Raw genomic sequence first — 15,836 nt, forward strand, 5'->3', positions numbered from 1 at the left:
TCTACGGGGCCACATCAACCCCCTCCCCCTGCCCCCCACGCATCGAGCGGCGGCGGCGGCGGGAAACATGGCTAAAAAGCTCTTTTTGTGCCGTAGGAGTGGCTGGCCGTTGGGGTGTCGAAAAGAAATTTGGGGTGGAAAAGCAGTTAGGTCACAACACTCGGGGGTAGGGATAATCAGTATAGAGAGAAAGAGAGAAAAAGCGAATGCAACCCCCCGGGGGGTTGTTTACGAAGAAGGGTGAAGAAAGGAAAGGACGACGGAGTTGTAGGGAGGTGCGAGAAAAGAAAGAAATATTATACGTACAATTTTTAGAAATGTAGACTTTTTAGGGAGAGAGAGGGTGAGAGAGATCGTTTTACAAAAAAAAAAAAATATATTTATTTTTTCCACCCTTAAAACCAGGGGTAGTCAGTCAATCATTTACGTTTGTTGTATTTCCGTTTTTAAAAAAAAAAAAAATTTTTTTTCACAAATTTTTAACAAATCGAAATTTGTCGGGACTCGTTTCGGACAACAAAAGAAACCAACAATTTATTATTATCATTATCATTATTATTATTATTATTATTTCGGTCGAAACACGTTAAAATTTTCTAAGTTTTGGTATTTAAAAAAAAAAACATGGCCGACGACGACGAGTACATATTGTTTTGTCTTTGTAACGTATTTCGGCGTAATCCTTGTTTTTTTTTTTTTTTTTATTTGAATCCGTCGTAACGGAGCGTTAAATTGGAAGCGAGAGTTCATTCGGGGGGAGGGGGGGTTAAAACGTGTACCTCCCTACTAAATAAAAATAGGAATGAGAGGAGGAGGGAGAGGGAGAAAGGGATGAATTCAGGGTTTAAACGTGGGTATGAATGATTTTCAAGTAAATAATAAGTACGATGTGGGTTCCTTTATGTCCACACCACGCCCAATTTTCTCTCTCTCTCTCTCTCTCTCTCACTTTTTTTTGGCTTCCTTTCGATTCCTATTATTATTATTATTGTTTTTTTCCCTGTCGAAAATGGGAAAATAAATGTATGATCGATTTCGAACGATGGGAAAATGAGTACCTAACGGGTATTTTTTTTTTGGGGGTGTAAAATTCATCTTCCGATTCGGTGATAGGGGTAGGGGAGGGGGAGGGGAAGAATTATTTTTCAAAATGTATACTATATTCGTGTGTGACGTCATTTGTTTTGTTTTTAGCAAATGAAATGATAATAAGAGTGAATGGAATGTTCAGAACGTTTATTAAACTACTGTTCAATCCATAGTTTAGGTGTTGAATTGCGTTTTGGATTGTATTTTGTTAAATAGGGGTGGAGGGGGGGGGCAAGGACCGTGTTCAGAAAGAGTAAAAATGATTCCGAGTCGTGTATAAAGAATAAAAACTCGTATCATCGGGAAAAAAAAAAAAATTTTGCTGTATAAAAAAAAAAAAAAAAAAAAAACTAAAAACTCATTAACCAGAATGGTGGTGGCTTTGTTGAAAAGGTGGTCGTCGGTTGCCAGGACAGAGTATGCGGGTTCGGTTCCCCAGGGACCTGCGGGCTTTTTTTTTCACTCCCCTCCTCCCACTTCTAATCCTCCTCCTCCTCCTGTCTGCAGGCATTTAAGCATCATTTTTTTTTTTTTTAAGGTAAAAATTAGTAGTAAAAATTATTTTTTTTGTAAGGGGAGATTGATTATTTATTTTTGAAATCAAACTAATTAATATCATTAACGTGTCATTAGAAAACTAAATTGAAAATTTTTGTTTTTGTTATTGTCGTCGTCGTCGTCGTCTGCTATTTAAGAAAAAAAAAAAAATGAAACATGTCGAAACTCCGTTTTGGACAATTAAAAAAAAAAAGTAAAGAAATTGTTAATAATAATGATAATAATAATGATTATTTAAACAGACGATAAAAGTTCTCGAATTTCGCTAAAGAAAAATATTCTTGTATAAATACTACTCTTATATATATATATATATTTCTAGAACCGTCACTGATTATAAAAGAAAGATAGAAAGAGAGAGAGAGAGAGAAAGAGAGTGAGAGAGAGAGAAAGAAAGAGATTCGCATTTACCGTTTTCAGGAAAAAGAAGTCTTGAACATAAAGAAAGGGTGTCTTAGCCACCCCATCATCCCCCCGATCGGGGGTCTACTTAGAAACCCTCCTCTGTCTCGTCACTTTTGTCTAAAAGGGTTCTTCTTCTTCTTCTTTTTCTTTTTCTTCTACAAATAACAAAACTATTTTTCTCTTCTTTTATATCTTTTCACTCTGTCTTTTCTGCCTTTTCTTTTTTCCTTTTCCTCCCTCCCTTCCTCTCGTCTCTCCCCTTCTCTTCTCTTCTCCGTGAGGAATCCCTCCTCCGGGCTCTTCGTTTCCCACCACTTCCACACAAGAGTTCTTCTTCTTCCCTTTCTCTCTCTTTCTCCTTTTTTTTTCATTCTTTTTTTTTCCTCTTTTTTTTTTTTTCCTTTCCTTTCCTTGAACGTAAGAATAGAAAAAGGCGGATTTTGATGGATGTTGTTAGATGCGGTTCCTCATTTTGTTTTGCATCGGTTTGCTGTTTCCTACTTTTTTCCTTTTTTTTTTCCTTTCTTTCTTTTCTTCAATTTATTGTCTAATTTGAAATTCTTTTTTCGTTTTCTCCAGGATGGTTTTTCCTCCGTTTTAAATGTTTCGTGCATGACTTATATTTTTTTTTTAATTAATTTAGGTCACATGAAGGGAATGAGTTAACGGTTAGACTTATTTTTAAAAAAAGAAAATCTCTTCTATTGAGAATGATAATAATAATGATGATGATGATGATCACGTTGTAAAAGATTAAATTGCTTTGAATTTATTAAACGGCGTAAGTTTAAGAGTCGGAAAAAAAATAAATCGATGAAAGGTTACAACTGAACGTACTGGACGACGAATGAAATGAATTCCTGGATCAAATAAAAAAAAAAAAATTTTTTTCTTCTTCTCTCTCTCTCTCTCTCTCTCTTTTTATTAAAAAGGAAGAAAGAAAAGAATCTGTTTTTGTCATAGACTTTGATTATTAATTATTTTCTTCAAATATTTTTTTTTTTTTTTTAAAGAAAATAGTAGTGAATTTAAGTAAGAAAAAAAAAAGGGAGGAAGAAGAAGAAAAAGAAGGAAAAAGAGGAAGAGAGAGAGAAAAAAAACAACAACAAAAACTCCCGCTCGATTAATTTTCTAGAAAATATATATATAAGAAAGAAAAAGAGAAAAAAAGAGAGAGAGAGAGAGAGAGAGAGAGAGAAAAAAGGTTTTTTTCCGTTCTGGAAACTTTATTGATTACACATCCTGGTTATCGCTTAGCCGTGGGTATAGTTCATCCTAGAGAATAGAATTTCTACGAAGGGTGTGCTCCTTTTTTTTTTTCCTCTTTCCAAAAAAGAAAAAGATTTCACGTTTTTATCTCCCTCTCTCTCTCTCACCTCACCTCATCTCATCTCATCTCTTTCCCTCCCCTTCCCCATTCTCTCTCCATTCTTTTTCCATCATCGTAGTTCCTCTTCCTCGTTTTTCACATTTCTTTTTCTCTCCGGACACACAGATGAAGAAAATGAAAAAAAAAAAAAAATGGAATAAAGGAAGGCGGTGGAAAATGAAAAGGGAGTAAGGGAAAAGGGAGTAAGGGAAAAGGGAGTAGAGATAGAGATAGAAAAAAAAAAAAAAAATGAGACGGACGGACGAGGCAAGCCTTGAGGGAGATGAAAGTGAGGAGGCAAGCAGGGAGGGAGGGAAGCAAGCAAGCAGGGAGGCAGGGAGGGAAACAGGCAGGCAGGGGGCGTAGTATGGTTGTTATCAGCCCTGGGGATAAGAGGGATCCTCCCTCAAATCTTTTCAGTCTGAACCCGCATGAAGCTTATTCCTTTTGCACCTGTATATATATATACGCTGTAACCAAGCAACAATAACTAACTCCTTGTGTCCGTTAATAATGATGATAATGGAAAATAATTCGTTTGACATTATCATCATCATCATCATCCCTATCATCATTATCATCATTATCATTAATAATAATAATTTTTTCAAAACGAAATTTAATTAAAAACCTTTAAAGAGAATGTGACGAGATATTAACTCGAATCGTTTGTTAATTTCTTTTTCCCCTCTCTCCCCCCTCTAAAAATAAATTTATTTGTCGCAAATTTTCCCGAAAAAAAAATCATAAGAAAGCAAATCAATTATCATTATTATTATTATTCTAATCGGATGTACTCGTTTAAAGAAAAAGGGGGAGAAAAAAAATTATGTGGCTCTGGAAAAAAAAAGGGAAAAAAGGGGAGAGAGAGAGAGAGAAAAGGAAAAAGTTAATTAGAAAAATTAAAATTGTTTTAATGAAAAGAATTAAAAGAAAAAAGAAGGGGGAGGGGGGAGAGAAAAATAAAAGTCGTATATATATATTTATATTATATATTAATATATAATATATATATATATATATAAGGAACGGGTAGATGTAAAACAACCTGTTGCTTATATTAAAATATTGTTTTAAATATAGTTTATATTTAAATTAGTCGATCATTATATCGTGTTCGAGATTAAATCTTTTTTTTTCTCTCTCTCTCTCTCTCTTTCTCTCCCCTTTTTTTTCGCAACATTTTATTTGTTGTTCTCTTAACGTTTTATTTTTTTAATTGTTTGTTTGTTTGTATAAGACAACCAAGAGATCGATAAATTTTTTTTCCTATTTTTCGGAGAAACTCCTTTCGAGATTTTTTTTTTTTTCGTATTATTTCCGGTAAAACTCGATTTAAATTTTTTTTAAAATCATTAAGACGACGACGATGGTGATAATAATAATAATAATATATAAAATGGCGTTTTTTTTTTCGTCAACTTTCAAACACACACGAAATATTTAAATTTTTATAAAAAAAAAAAAAGCTGTTAGCACCTTTTTTAGTTATTTCGGGTTTTTTTCTTTTTGAATTTATGCGTGCCATTAACCACCGGTCGATTATTATTATTATTATTATTATTTGGTCGTGTCGGATGGTGACGTGGACGTCACCATCGTGTCAAACGCGTTTTTTTTTTCGTTCGGATAAAAAAAAAAACTGTGGGTCGAAATGGTGGATCGTTTGGTTGGTTTTTTTTTCTCTCTCGAGTTCCCACTGGGCGTAATTCACGTTTCGTATATCCAAAATCGGTCACGTAATAATTTTTTACTTATTTCATTAGCCCCCAAACAACAAACAACAAACAACAACAACACCTTGCGTCGTATTATTCGTTTATTGTTATTTATTTGTTTAATAATTTTTTTTTTTTTTTTGGTGTTTCATTACAAAACGTTGTCGTCGTTGTCGTTGTCGTGTTTGTTGTTGTTGTTGTTGTTGTCGTGAATCTTTTTTTTTTTTTTGCATTCGAAAAAAAAAAAAAAGAAAACACCTACGGTTCGTAAATGTGTTTATAACCTGCGGTGGTTATAAGAGCGCGGAGGGCGTCACGGATGAGAAAATACGTCTGTTCGTGTTATTATTATTATTATCATTATTTTTTTTTTCCACTATCCCAAACTGTCATTGAGTTTCCCAAAGCGGCGTTGCCCGTTTTAAAAAAAAAAAAAAAAAATGATCAAAATCGTTACGTGACATTTTTTTTTTTTTTAACGACATTATTTTAATATGTATATATATAAAATTCATGGAATTAATGTGTTACTTCTTCTTATGTAGACATCATCATCATTATCATCATCATCGAATATATATAATTCGAAGACGAAGAAGAGGAGTTTGGTTGTTTTTTTTTTTTACACGACCACCTTGGCTTTGAGTAAACTTAAAATGGTTGCAACATTTTAGCTATAATATCTCGTGGGTGGCGTGTTTGATTAAGCCTGAATGCCCGCAATGGAGCAGGACGACGATGTTCCTAAAGCCCATCCTCTTCGTATAGGCTCCCTGCCCATAATAAGACATTTTGTCCGTCCGCCTTCGCCTTCTATTATAGAAGTTTACCTCTTTAGAGGTCACACGTTGAATTCAATTTTTTTTTTTCTTTTTTCTTCCAAAAGTATAAATCAAAGTGTTTGTTTGTTTGTTTGTTCGAAACAAAAAATTAAATCCTTTTATTTTATTATCATTATTATTTTTCATTCGCACGTTATTGTATAAAGGAAAACAAAAAGAAAAAGGTAAAATGGCGTCAGAAAGAAAAGGATAAGTTAAACATAACACACGTGTTTAAAAGGAATTTATACAATTTACATACGCGAACCACCTGTGGCTTCATGCGTAAAAAAAAAAAAAAAAAGCTGGAAATGAAACAAAAAAAAAAAAAAAAAAATCTCGAACAAATCGATATTCGCGATTACGCATATAAAAATCGATGCAATGGGCCAAGGTGGGCAACTTAATTACAATAAATATAAAAAAAGAGAGAAAGAGAGAGAGTGAGAGAGAGAGAAAAGGGAAATTTATGTATGCACGGATCCTCCGTCGTACCGTAAATTTTTTTTTTTTTTGGGTTTGCGTGAACCCATCTTCTGCTTTTTTTTTTTTTTTACTATCGGCTGTTGTCGTTACCCGATCACCTATTATTCTCCTCGTCAAAATTTTATTGTAAATAAAATAAACATTTTAAGGAAATAATAATTACAGGAGGAAATAACATCGGCGGCAGAAACTGACGGCCCTGATGAAGAACCACCGAGGAGAGCAAAAGAAGCGGAAAAACTTAAAATGATGCTGTTGGCTTGGTCAGGTAATTATCATCATCATCATAATCATCGTCATCGTACGAATGGTAAATAATTATTATTATTATTTTTTTTTTTCATAAGGTGGTAGAAATGGTGAAATACTACCAGATGATGTACAGGACGAAGCGAGCCAAATTTGGGCTGGTTACCATAATGCGCTTTCGTTGTCCAAGCAAACTCCACCGATCCGATCGGTGAGTTAATTATCATTATTATTATTATTATTATCATTATCAATCATCATTATTATTCGTATGAAAAAATAAAATTTGGTAGGAAATATCATAAGAAAGGAAAAATTTGGACATTTGGATGGAGAACCTAAAAATCTCTTTTGGCAGCTCCCAGTTAAAACCACGCCCTTATTCTCAATTTACAGGGATTCAAAAAAAAAAAAAAAAAGATCTCTCTATCCCTCTCCATCCCTCTCTCTCTCTCTTTCCTTTTCCTCTTTCTTTTTAAGGAGAAAAAAGGATTTAGATCTTCTTCTTCTTCTACTTCAACATTTTTCATTCTTTTCTTAATTTCATCGTCGTCGTGGATTTAAAAGAAAAAAAAAAAAAAAAATTTTTTTTTTTTTTTTGTTTAGAGTCCCACTCAGGAAACCGGATCGGTCCATGACGAGACTTCGTCATCAGGTAACAAAGACGATGATGACGATGAAGAAGAAGAATGTGAAGAAAAGATTGACCCGCTGAAATATGATCCGGAGAGATTGAAAGCGTTCAATGTAAATATTAAATTTTTTTTTTTTTTTGGGATCATCCGTTATTATTATTATTATTATTATTATTATTATTATTATTATTATTATTATTTCGTCGAAATTGTCAGTTAAAAGTGGAATCAGAAAAGAAGAAAATAAAAAATCGATTATTATTTTCAGATGTTTGTGAGATTATTTGTAGATGAAAATTTAGACAGAATCGTACCGATCTCGAAACAACCAAAGGAAAAAATTCAAGCCATTATAGATAGTTGTACGAGACAATTTCCGGAATTCAGCGAGAGAGCACGTAAAAGAATTCGTACATATTTAAAATCGTGTAGGAGGAACAAGAGGACAAGGGAAGGAAACGCAGCATGGGAGCCGGTAAGGGTGTGTACGAATTTTAAAAGAAAAAGTTGGGGGAAATTATCATCATTATTATATTATTATTATTATTTAATTTGTATTTTCCCTGGAAATAAATCATCAGAGTCGTCCGACGCCAGCACATTTGACATCCGTACAAGCCGAACAAATATTAGCCCAAGCCTGCGAAAATGAATCTCATAACGCAAAAAGAATGAGACTGGGACTCGAGCCTGTGACGCAACCCATGCCGGGAATAACGACGGACACGAGTACCACGGTAAGAAGTTTGACGAACAACGAGGGAACAACAACAAGGGAAAGGGACCATTACACTTCTCCGGTCAGTAGTACCAACACCGTTGAAAAACACAACATAAAACACGAGCCAAACAGCGGATCGGTATCGCCAACTGTACAAAATAAAACTTGCTCTCTCGAAGCTCTCGCGATCGCGAGTGCAAATAATTTAAGGTAATTAATTTGATTAAACTCCCTTCCCCACCCCCACCATATTGAATTTAAAAAAAAAATCTTTTTGTTGTTGTTCGGAAAATTTCAGTCCAAATTTATTAAACGGGTCAGCTCCTCCTGCTTCAGTGGCAGCAGCAGTTGCGGCAGCTGCAGCAGCACCAACGGCAATGTACCGACCAAATTTTTCACAAGCATTTCAAAAAGCAGGAACGGGTGGCGGTGGTGGTACTACCACTTACACAACACCCGGATTATTTTCATTGCCGTGTTCTCTTACAAACGGTACTAGTAAGTTACATAAATTTTTTTTTTTTTTTCTTTCGACGCCATCATCATCATCATCATGTTATCTTATGAAATTATTATTATTATTTTTTTTTTTTCTAGGACCCACGGATTTAAGCATGAAAAATAAACCTCTTTTAACTCATAAATTGAATCCAGCAGAAATGACTGCCGTAAGACAGTTGATAACCGGATACAGGGAAAGTGCAGCGTTTCTATTAAGATCCGCTGACGAACTTGAACAATTGCTTAGAAATCAGTAAATCTTCATTTTCTCCCCCCCCCCTTTTTTTTTTTTTTTTTTTTTTTTTTTTTTAAACGGGAGTATTTTCCGGAAAAAAAAAACCCCGCGATATCGATAATGATAATAATAATAATATTTTTTTTAAATTTCCCGAAACCAAAGGGGAAAAAAAAATAATAATAATAAAATGCTTTTGTAAAAGAAGCAAAACGACTCCTCGGAAAAAAAAAAAAAATGTTTTAATCGAAGAAGGACGACATTTTGTTTTTTTTTTTTATTTTCTATTATTATTATTATTAATTTTCTCCAAAAAAAAAAAAAAAAAAAAAAAGGAAAAAAAAAAATTCTAACGGCCGTGCTACTTAATAATAATATTTAAAAAAAAAAAAATTCGTTTTTTTAGTTTGAGAAAGAGGAAGAAGAAGAAGAAGAAAATTTTTTAATTTTTCCTTTTAAAAAAAAAAAAGAGAAAAAATTTTTTTTATGTTAACAAGGAGGTAGAAAAAGAAAGAAAAGTTTTTATTATATAAAAATACGGGTATCATTTACCTCTTTCGATTTCTTTTTTTTTTTTTTTTTTTTACTTTTGCATTTTTTTAAATTTTTAGAAAATAATAATTCCAGAAGTAAAATTTTAAATTTTTGATTTTTTTATCTATCTTGATTTTATACATTTATTTAATATTATTATTATTATTATCATTATTATAATTTTTACAAAGGGTGGTTTGTAAGAACAATCGAGAAGTTATTTCATCTGATATTTTAAAACAACCAAATAAAAAATATATAAATAATAAATGTTGAGGTTCCTTCGAATATATATATATATATTTATATATATGTTCAAACTTTTTTGTAAAAACGTTTTAAATATTGTTATAATTAATTAAATAATATTTTAGAGTTAAAAAGAAAAAATGGGAAAAACTCTTCGATAGTAAATAAATCTTTTGTTTTCTTTTTTTTTTTTTTTTTTAAAATTTAGAAAAAAAAAAAATTTTCGATAAGTTAAACCTAGAATTTAATATTATTATTATTATTATTATCATTATTAAATAATCTAACATTCGAAGAAAATATTAATTTAATTTTTAAAAAAATATCCCCCCTCCTTTAATTTTTTTCAAATTTTTATGCCTGAACACATACACACTCGAATACACACAAACTATTTTGGGAAAATTGGGAAAATTTTCTTTAATTTAAATTTTTTTAAAGAATTGTTCTTATTAGACATTTAATGTTATTTAAAATGAAAGTTTTTTTTTTTTTTTGAAATATTATCATTATTATTATTATTATTATTGTGCTTTTTATTTGTAACTTATTTAAATAAATATATATATATATATTAATTGTACCGTAATGAACGGAAAAAAAAAAAAAAATTCTTTCTTTAATAAAGTATGAAATATTGATTGTAGCAAGTATAATAATGAAATCGATTATTGATTTTAATTTTTTTAAAAACTATCACACAAATTATAAAGTTGTCGATTAGAAATAGGAAATTTTTCAATAATTTAAAAAAGAAAACTTCATCGAATATAAATTAAAAGATTAATAAAAAAATTTTATATATATATATGTATCAATATATTGAATGAAATTTACATAATTTTTTCCTACTAAGAATTATTATTAATAATTTTTTTGTAAACTAAAGGTTTTTACTTATGGATAGAATAAATTAATTAATGGTGAGAATGACCATCATCGCCATAATAATAATTGTAAAAAGCTTTTTCAGCGAATGTTGTGATGACAGCTGCGATAAGACCATATTTAAAACCTCTAAAAAGGGGATAAGTAAAACTTTTCGGTTGTTTGGGATTATTGAGAAATTCTGTATATACCCAAACATGATTTCTAAAACATAAAAGGAAAACAAACAAAATTAGAGAAAGTCTAAAGACTTTTTTTTGAATAAATTTCTATCAAAGAGTTATTAAAAATTTTGTGAGTAAACTTTTTTTTTTTTTGATAAATGTATTAAATTATTGGAGAATATCGTGAAAAGATGGAGTATTATTGTCTGATGAGAAAAGTGTTTTACGAATGGTAATTAAAAGAGATTTTTTTTCATGCTGGCATTTTAACATAAATGATGATGTAAAAAAATTTAATAAAATAATAATAAATACCTTGCCCATGGATCCTTTAAATTTTGACCTGCTAATGCTTTTCTAACTGCGACCAATTGAGGAACATCATCAACTTTGTAAATTCTCCAATCTGGTACTGGAGGTAGTTTTTGCTCATGATGATGACCTCCCATTTCTAAAAACAAAAAAAAAAAACTTAATTTCTTTGTGATAACAAAAAAAAATGGCAAAATAAATCCATATGTGCATCTGCAAATAAAATTTTTTTTTTTTTGTAAAGTAAATTAATTAATAAAAATAAAACGCATATAAAATCAATTTTTCATAGTCATTCTATTTTTTTTTTAGAAGGATAAATAATACACTTTTGTTATTTAACCATTTTTTTAAGAAATGACAATAAATGTAAGATGAAAAACTAAATTAAAGGTATTAAAACAGTGTCCTTAATAAGGTTTTTTTTTTTTTTTACAAAAAGGTACCTTTTAAATCACAAATTTAATAATTGAAATACTTCGAATTCTTATAGTTTTTACATAAATAATTTACCTTAGTTTTAAGATTTTAAATAATTAATAATAATAACTAAAAAAAACTTTAAATAATAATAAAAAAATATAATTACTTTTTATATTAAAATTTAATATCTATATTTGTGTGATTTTTTCTTCCACCACGACGTGTCATTAGAAATGGTTTAAAATAGAATCGGTTCTCTAAAAGTGGGAATAAAATAAATATGATTCCTAAAAAACTTTTTATTTATTACTTTAAAAAAAAAGAAACGTTTTGTGAAACAAATTAGTAATAAAATGTTTATTCACTTACATAATGTATAATAATTCAAATATATATTCAATGTTTTATGAAATTAGTTACGTAATTTCTACGATTGGTTTATTTTCTCTATGAAATCAAACAAAATCGTTAAAATGAATTTTAAATAAAACTAAAAATCAACAAATTAGTTTTTTCTAGACTTTATTTATTTATTTTATTTATTTTTTGAAAATGTGAAACTCAGTAAAATTTAGTGAATACAATATATTAATTAATAGAAAACTAATTTTGTTTTAAAATTTCTTTTTTTTTTTTTTTTTTTGATAGTTTTAAAAAAAACATTTTTAGGTGTCAACATTAAAAATTTTTGGAATAGAAATTTTTTTTTGCAAATTTAATTAAAGAGTAAGTAATTATCAATTTAAATTGTTTTATATAAAATAACCGTTATTGAAAGAAAAAAAAAAACGAATTTATTTTTTTAGTAAATTGGTATTTTTAAAAAAAAATATGAACGTTTGTGAATATATTATATGATCGGAATGAATTCAACATTGGCAAATGTAAAAAATTTTTTAAATAAATTAGAATCGAAACAAATAAATATTGAAGTTGATTTGTGGAAATTACAAAAACGTATAAAAAATTTAAGAAAATCAATCAATAGTGCTAAAGATTTAAGAAATGATTATAGAATAATGACGCGGAGTAAAACGGAGCCTAAAAGAAATAATTTTAATTCGAAAACAAAAAAATTAAAAGGAAATAAAGTAAAATATAAGAAATCATTAAATAGCACGTCCAATAGTTCAAAATATTTTGATAAAAATGATGGAAAACTTAAAGAGGTAATCAAAAAATTTTTCATAATTCATGTTTCAAATCAATTAATACAAAAAAAAATGTTTTTTTTTTAGCATTTTTTAAATAAAAAACCAACATTTAATTCAAAGGAAAGTGAAAAACATAAAAAACACAAGGGAGGAGATTATAAAAAAAATTATTATGATTATAAAAATCGAAGGAAAAAGGATACTAAAAGTAAACAAATTAAAATGGAGGAAACTCCATATTGTGAATCCATGCTTAGTAATTTTGATAGGAAATCATTTTTAAGTAAAAAAACAAATCCATCGAGGAATTCATATGATTTTCATTTAGTTAACGACGAACTCTTACAAAGATATTTAAGGGATATAATAAAATATAAAAGGAAAAATTTTATTCAACAAAAAAATGAAAATTTTAATAAAAATCAAAATGATAATATGATAAAATCTAAATGCAAGACTTGTCAATATGTAGGCAATAGTTTTAAAAATAAAAAAAGAAATTCTAGAAAATGTGACTCCACGTTTTCTGATTATAATGAACCGTTAAAAAAAAAATATCTTAAAAAATAAAATTTTTTTATACATAAGTAAAAATTCAAAATATCGAAATAATAATAATAATAATTATTTATATAACGATATGTCAAAATTTTTATTATACAAAAATGTAAATAAATGATTATAATTGATACCAAAGTTTTATTTATCTATGTACATATAATTATAAAATGTTAATAATTTTATGATTTTGATTGCTTTTATAATTTATGTAAAATTTTAATTAAAAAAAAAAAAAAATCATATTAATGGCTGCTGCATTTCCTTTAAGTATAGGGTTGTTCGCTTCATTTTTTTTTCTACATTAATTTTTTTATTATTTATTAATTAATAAATAATTATGTAATTAAAATAATTACGTGACTTATACCTTAATTTTCCTAAATAGGTAATAATAAATTAATATATATAATTATTGAATTCGACGTGTCATTTCACTTATCGTTGAGATTATTCACTACGAAAGTCTAATTTCAAAATGGCCGACGACACCATGTTTGTTGTGTTGAAAGAGAAATCAAGTTTTAAAACATTTAATTATAATAATATTGACAAAAGTAGAAAGAATTCTATTTAAAAATGTGATTATTTAAAAAATTTCTATAATTTTATTTTAATTTGTATTTATTTATACTATTATTTATTTTCTTAAAGTATTAATAAAACGTTTATTTAATTGAAATGAAGGAGGAATTAAGTTTAAAATGAAAGGTAAACATTTAGTAAATTATTTTTTTAAGATTATACAAAAAATGTACAATTTATTTAATTATTATTAATATTATTCACATTTATTTAAATTTTTATTTTATCACTTAATTATTATTATTATTACAAAGGATTTTTCATGATTTAGGTCGTTGGTTATAAAAATCTAGGTTAATGGTAAAAACGTTTTTTAATTCTCCTTATTTTAATTATATAAATAATAAAATCATTTATTTTTAATATTTTATTACTTTTATTTAGTTATTTATTTATTTTATTTATTTTTTTTTTTTTAGAAATGGAAGATAAAAATGTTGAAGTGAGTCAAGTAGTTAAAAGTATTAAATCGATAACTGTTAAAGAAGATACTGTTAGTGCAACTCATGCTTTAGGTCTTCAAGATTTATACAATGCAGCTTTCAGTCAAGAACCTGATGCTAATACGAACGAAATAAATATTATAGATAAGGGAAATGTTAAAATTTTAAATGGAAATGATAAAGTAATAGAAAATAATGAAACATATAAAAATTCTAGTTTTGACGATGGTTATCAATTGTATTCATTAAAAACATTAGAATACTCTATAGATTTTGTTAAGCCAGATGAACAATCTGTAGGTTTAAATAGTTTAAATAGTTTCGAAGATTCTAAAAATGAGGGAAAAGAAGTTTTTGTAAGCTCTGCATTAAGTCACCCCTATGAGACGTTTCAAAATGTACCAAATTCTGTTTTAGATTTAGATAAAGGAATACAAATTCATCTTGTTAAGACTGAAGACATACAAACTGAATCGCCTAATTCATCTGGCAATGACATACCTTTACTTACATATAATTACGAAAACTGTGGGTATTCTGGAGATGTTCAAATCTTACAAAAATACCTTTGTGATTCTGCTAATATTTCAAATTCTGGAGCAGCAGAAAATATTACAATTAATTTTTTAAATAAACAAAACAATAATATTCCAGAGAAAAATTTCGATAATGAAAGCGTTGGAGTTAATCCTGAAACACTTGGTGTACGATTTGAAGATTGTGATTTTAATTCATCAGATAGTTTTGCTTCAACTGAATCGATCATACCCAAAAACATAAACTGTCCGAAATGTCCAAAAAAATTTATGTTTAAATCGGACTTGTTAAGGCATGATAAATATAAACATTCGTCAAAACCGAAACTATTCTGTAAATACTGCAACAAAGAATTTGTCAGCCAACAAAATTTACTTTTTCATGAGAAATCTCACAAGAAAAAAAGAAATTCGTTAAAATGTGAAATATGTAAAAAGGTATTTAAAAAGTCTGCTGTTCTTATAAAACACATGGAAAAAAAACATTCCAAAAACACATCATTATTTTTTTGTACCGATTGCAATAAAAATTTTTCAACTCAAAATCTTTTGAACAATCATATAAAAAAAATTCACACTTCTGACAGTGAAAAACCTTATAAATGTGATATTTGCCTTAAAAGGTTTGAAAAAAAGCAAGGATTGAGTTGTCATGTTAAAGCGCACACAGATGAACAACAACTTTATGTTTGTCAACATTGCAATAAATCATTTAGTAAAATTTGTTATTTGAAAAATCATTTAAAATCTCATCAGGAAGATAAGGATAGTTTCTTATGTGACATTTGTGGAAAAGATTATAAATCTTTGACAGCTTTGGAAGAACACAGCAGAAAGCATACTGGAGAAAAACCATTCACTTGCAATGTTTGCATGAAAAGTTTCGCTTATAAAGCATATTTCAGTAAGTTAAACATTCTGTTAATTTTAATATATTTTGTTTTGTATAGTCGATTTGTTTTTGAAAAAAGCCTAAACAATATTTAATCCATTATCTATATCAATAATTAAAATATTCTTTATCATTTACTTTACTCGATTGATTTAATATAATTAGGTCGATGACAATTTGAAACATCAAAGATAAAAATGAAGGGGGGAAAAGAAAGAAAAGAACTTGTTGAAATGTTAATTATTGTAGTAAAATACAACCGGAAATATATTATTTTCAGAAATTCACATTAAGAAACATGCAGCGACAAA

The 15,836-nt window shown here is 28.4% G+C and overlaps 5 protein-coding genes across 5 annotated transcripts in view; 4 read left to right on the forward strand and 1 right to left on the reverse strand.

Annotated features, from left to right (window-relative positions):
• Positions 1–6,433: 6,433 nt before the first annotated feature.
• Positions 6,434–8,809, forward strand: Phum_PHUM456130 (uncharacterized protein; the record flags this gene model as incomplete). Its single annotated transcript, XM_002429860.1, has 9 exons — positions 6,434–6,451; positions 6,612–6,714; positions 6,794–6,910; positions 6,989–7,059; positions 7,302–7,442; positions 7,599–7,805; positions 7,912–8,261; positions 8,350–8,549; positions 8,649–8,809. 9 exons carry the CDS (start codon positions 6,434–6,436, stop codon positions 8,807–8,809), a joined length of 1,368 nt encoding a protein of 455 aa, XP_002429905.1.
• A 1,678-nt stretch (positions 8,810–10,487) lies between these two features.
• On the reverse strand, positions 10,488–11,071 carry Phum_PHUM456140 (NADH-Ubiquinone oxidoreductase B12 subunit; the record flags this gene model as incomplete). Its single annotated transcript, XM_002429861.1, has 2 exons — positions 10,488–10,639; positions 10,966–11,071. 2 exons carry the CDS (start codon positions 11,069–11,071, stop codon positions 10,488–10,490), a joined length of 258 nt encoding a protein of 85 aa, XP_002429906.1.
• A 658-nt stretch (positions 11,072–11,729) lies between these two features.
• Phum_PHUM456150 (uncharacterized protein) lies at positions 11,730–13,081 on the forward strand (the record flags this gene model as incomplete). Its single annotated transcript, XM_002429862.1, has 3 exons — positions 11,730–11,793; positions 12,267–12,526; positions 12,596–13,081. The coding sequence occupies 3 exons, from the start codon at positions 11,730–11,732 to the stop codon at positions 13,079–13,081; spliced, it is 810 nt and encodes a 269-aa protein (XP_002429907.1).
• A 994-nt stretch (positions 13,082–14,075) lies between these two features.
• Positions 14,076–15,609, forward strand: Phum_PHUM456160 (zinc finger protein, putative; the record flags this gene model as incomplete). The annotated part of the gene is made up of 3 exons (XM_002429863.1): positions 14,076–14,642; positions 14,754–15,537; positions 15,584–15,609. 3 exons carry the CDS (start codon positions 14,076–14,078, stop codon positions 15,607–15,609), a joined length of 1,377 nt encoding a protein of 458 aa, XP_002429908.1.
• A 113-nt stretch (positions 15,610–15,722) lies between these two features.
• Phum_PHUM456170 (uncharacterized protein) overlaps positions 15,723–15,836 on the forward strand; it is a gene marked incomplete at both ends in the record, with an annotated part of 398 nt that continues 284 nt past the window's right edge. The window contains one exon of the mRNA XM_002429864.1: positions 15,723–15,760. Coding sequence (XP_002429909.1) covers positions 15,723–15,760 — 38 coding nt within the window. The remainder of the gene's footprint in view (positions 15,761–15,836) is intronic.

The sequence above is a fragment of the Pediculus humanus genome, genomic scaffold (assembly GCF_000006295.1).
Source record: "Pediculus humanus corporis 1103172108232 genomic scaffold, whole genome shotgun sequence".
NCBI lineage: Eukaryota > Metazoa > Arthropoda > Insecta > Psocodea > Pediculidae > Pediculus > Pediculus humanus.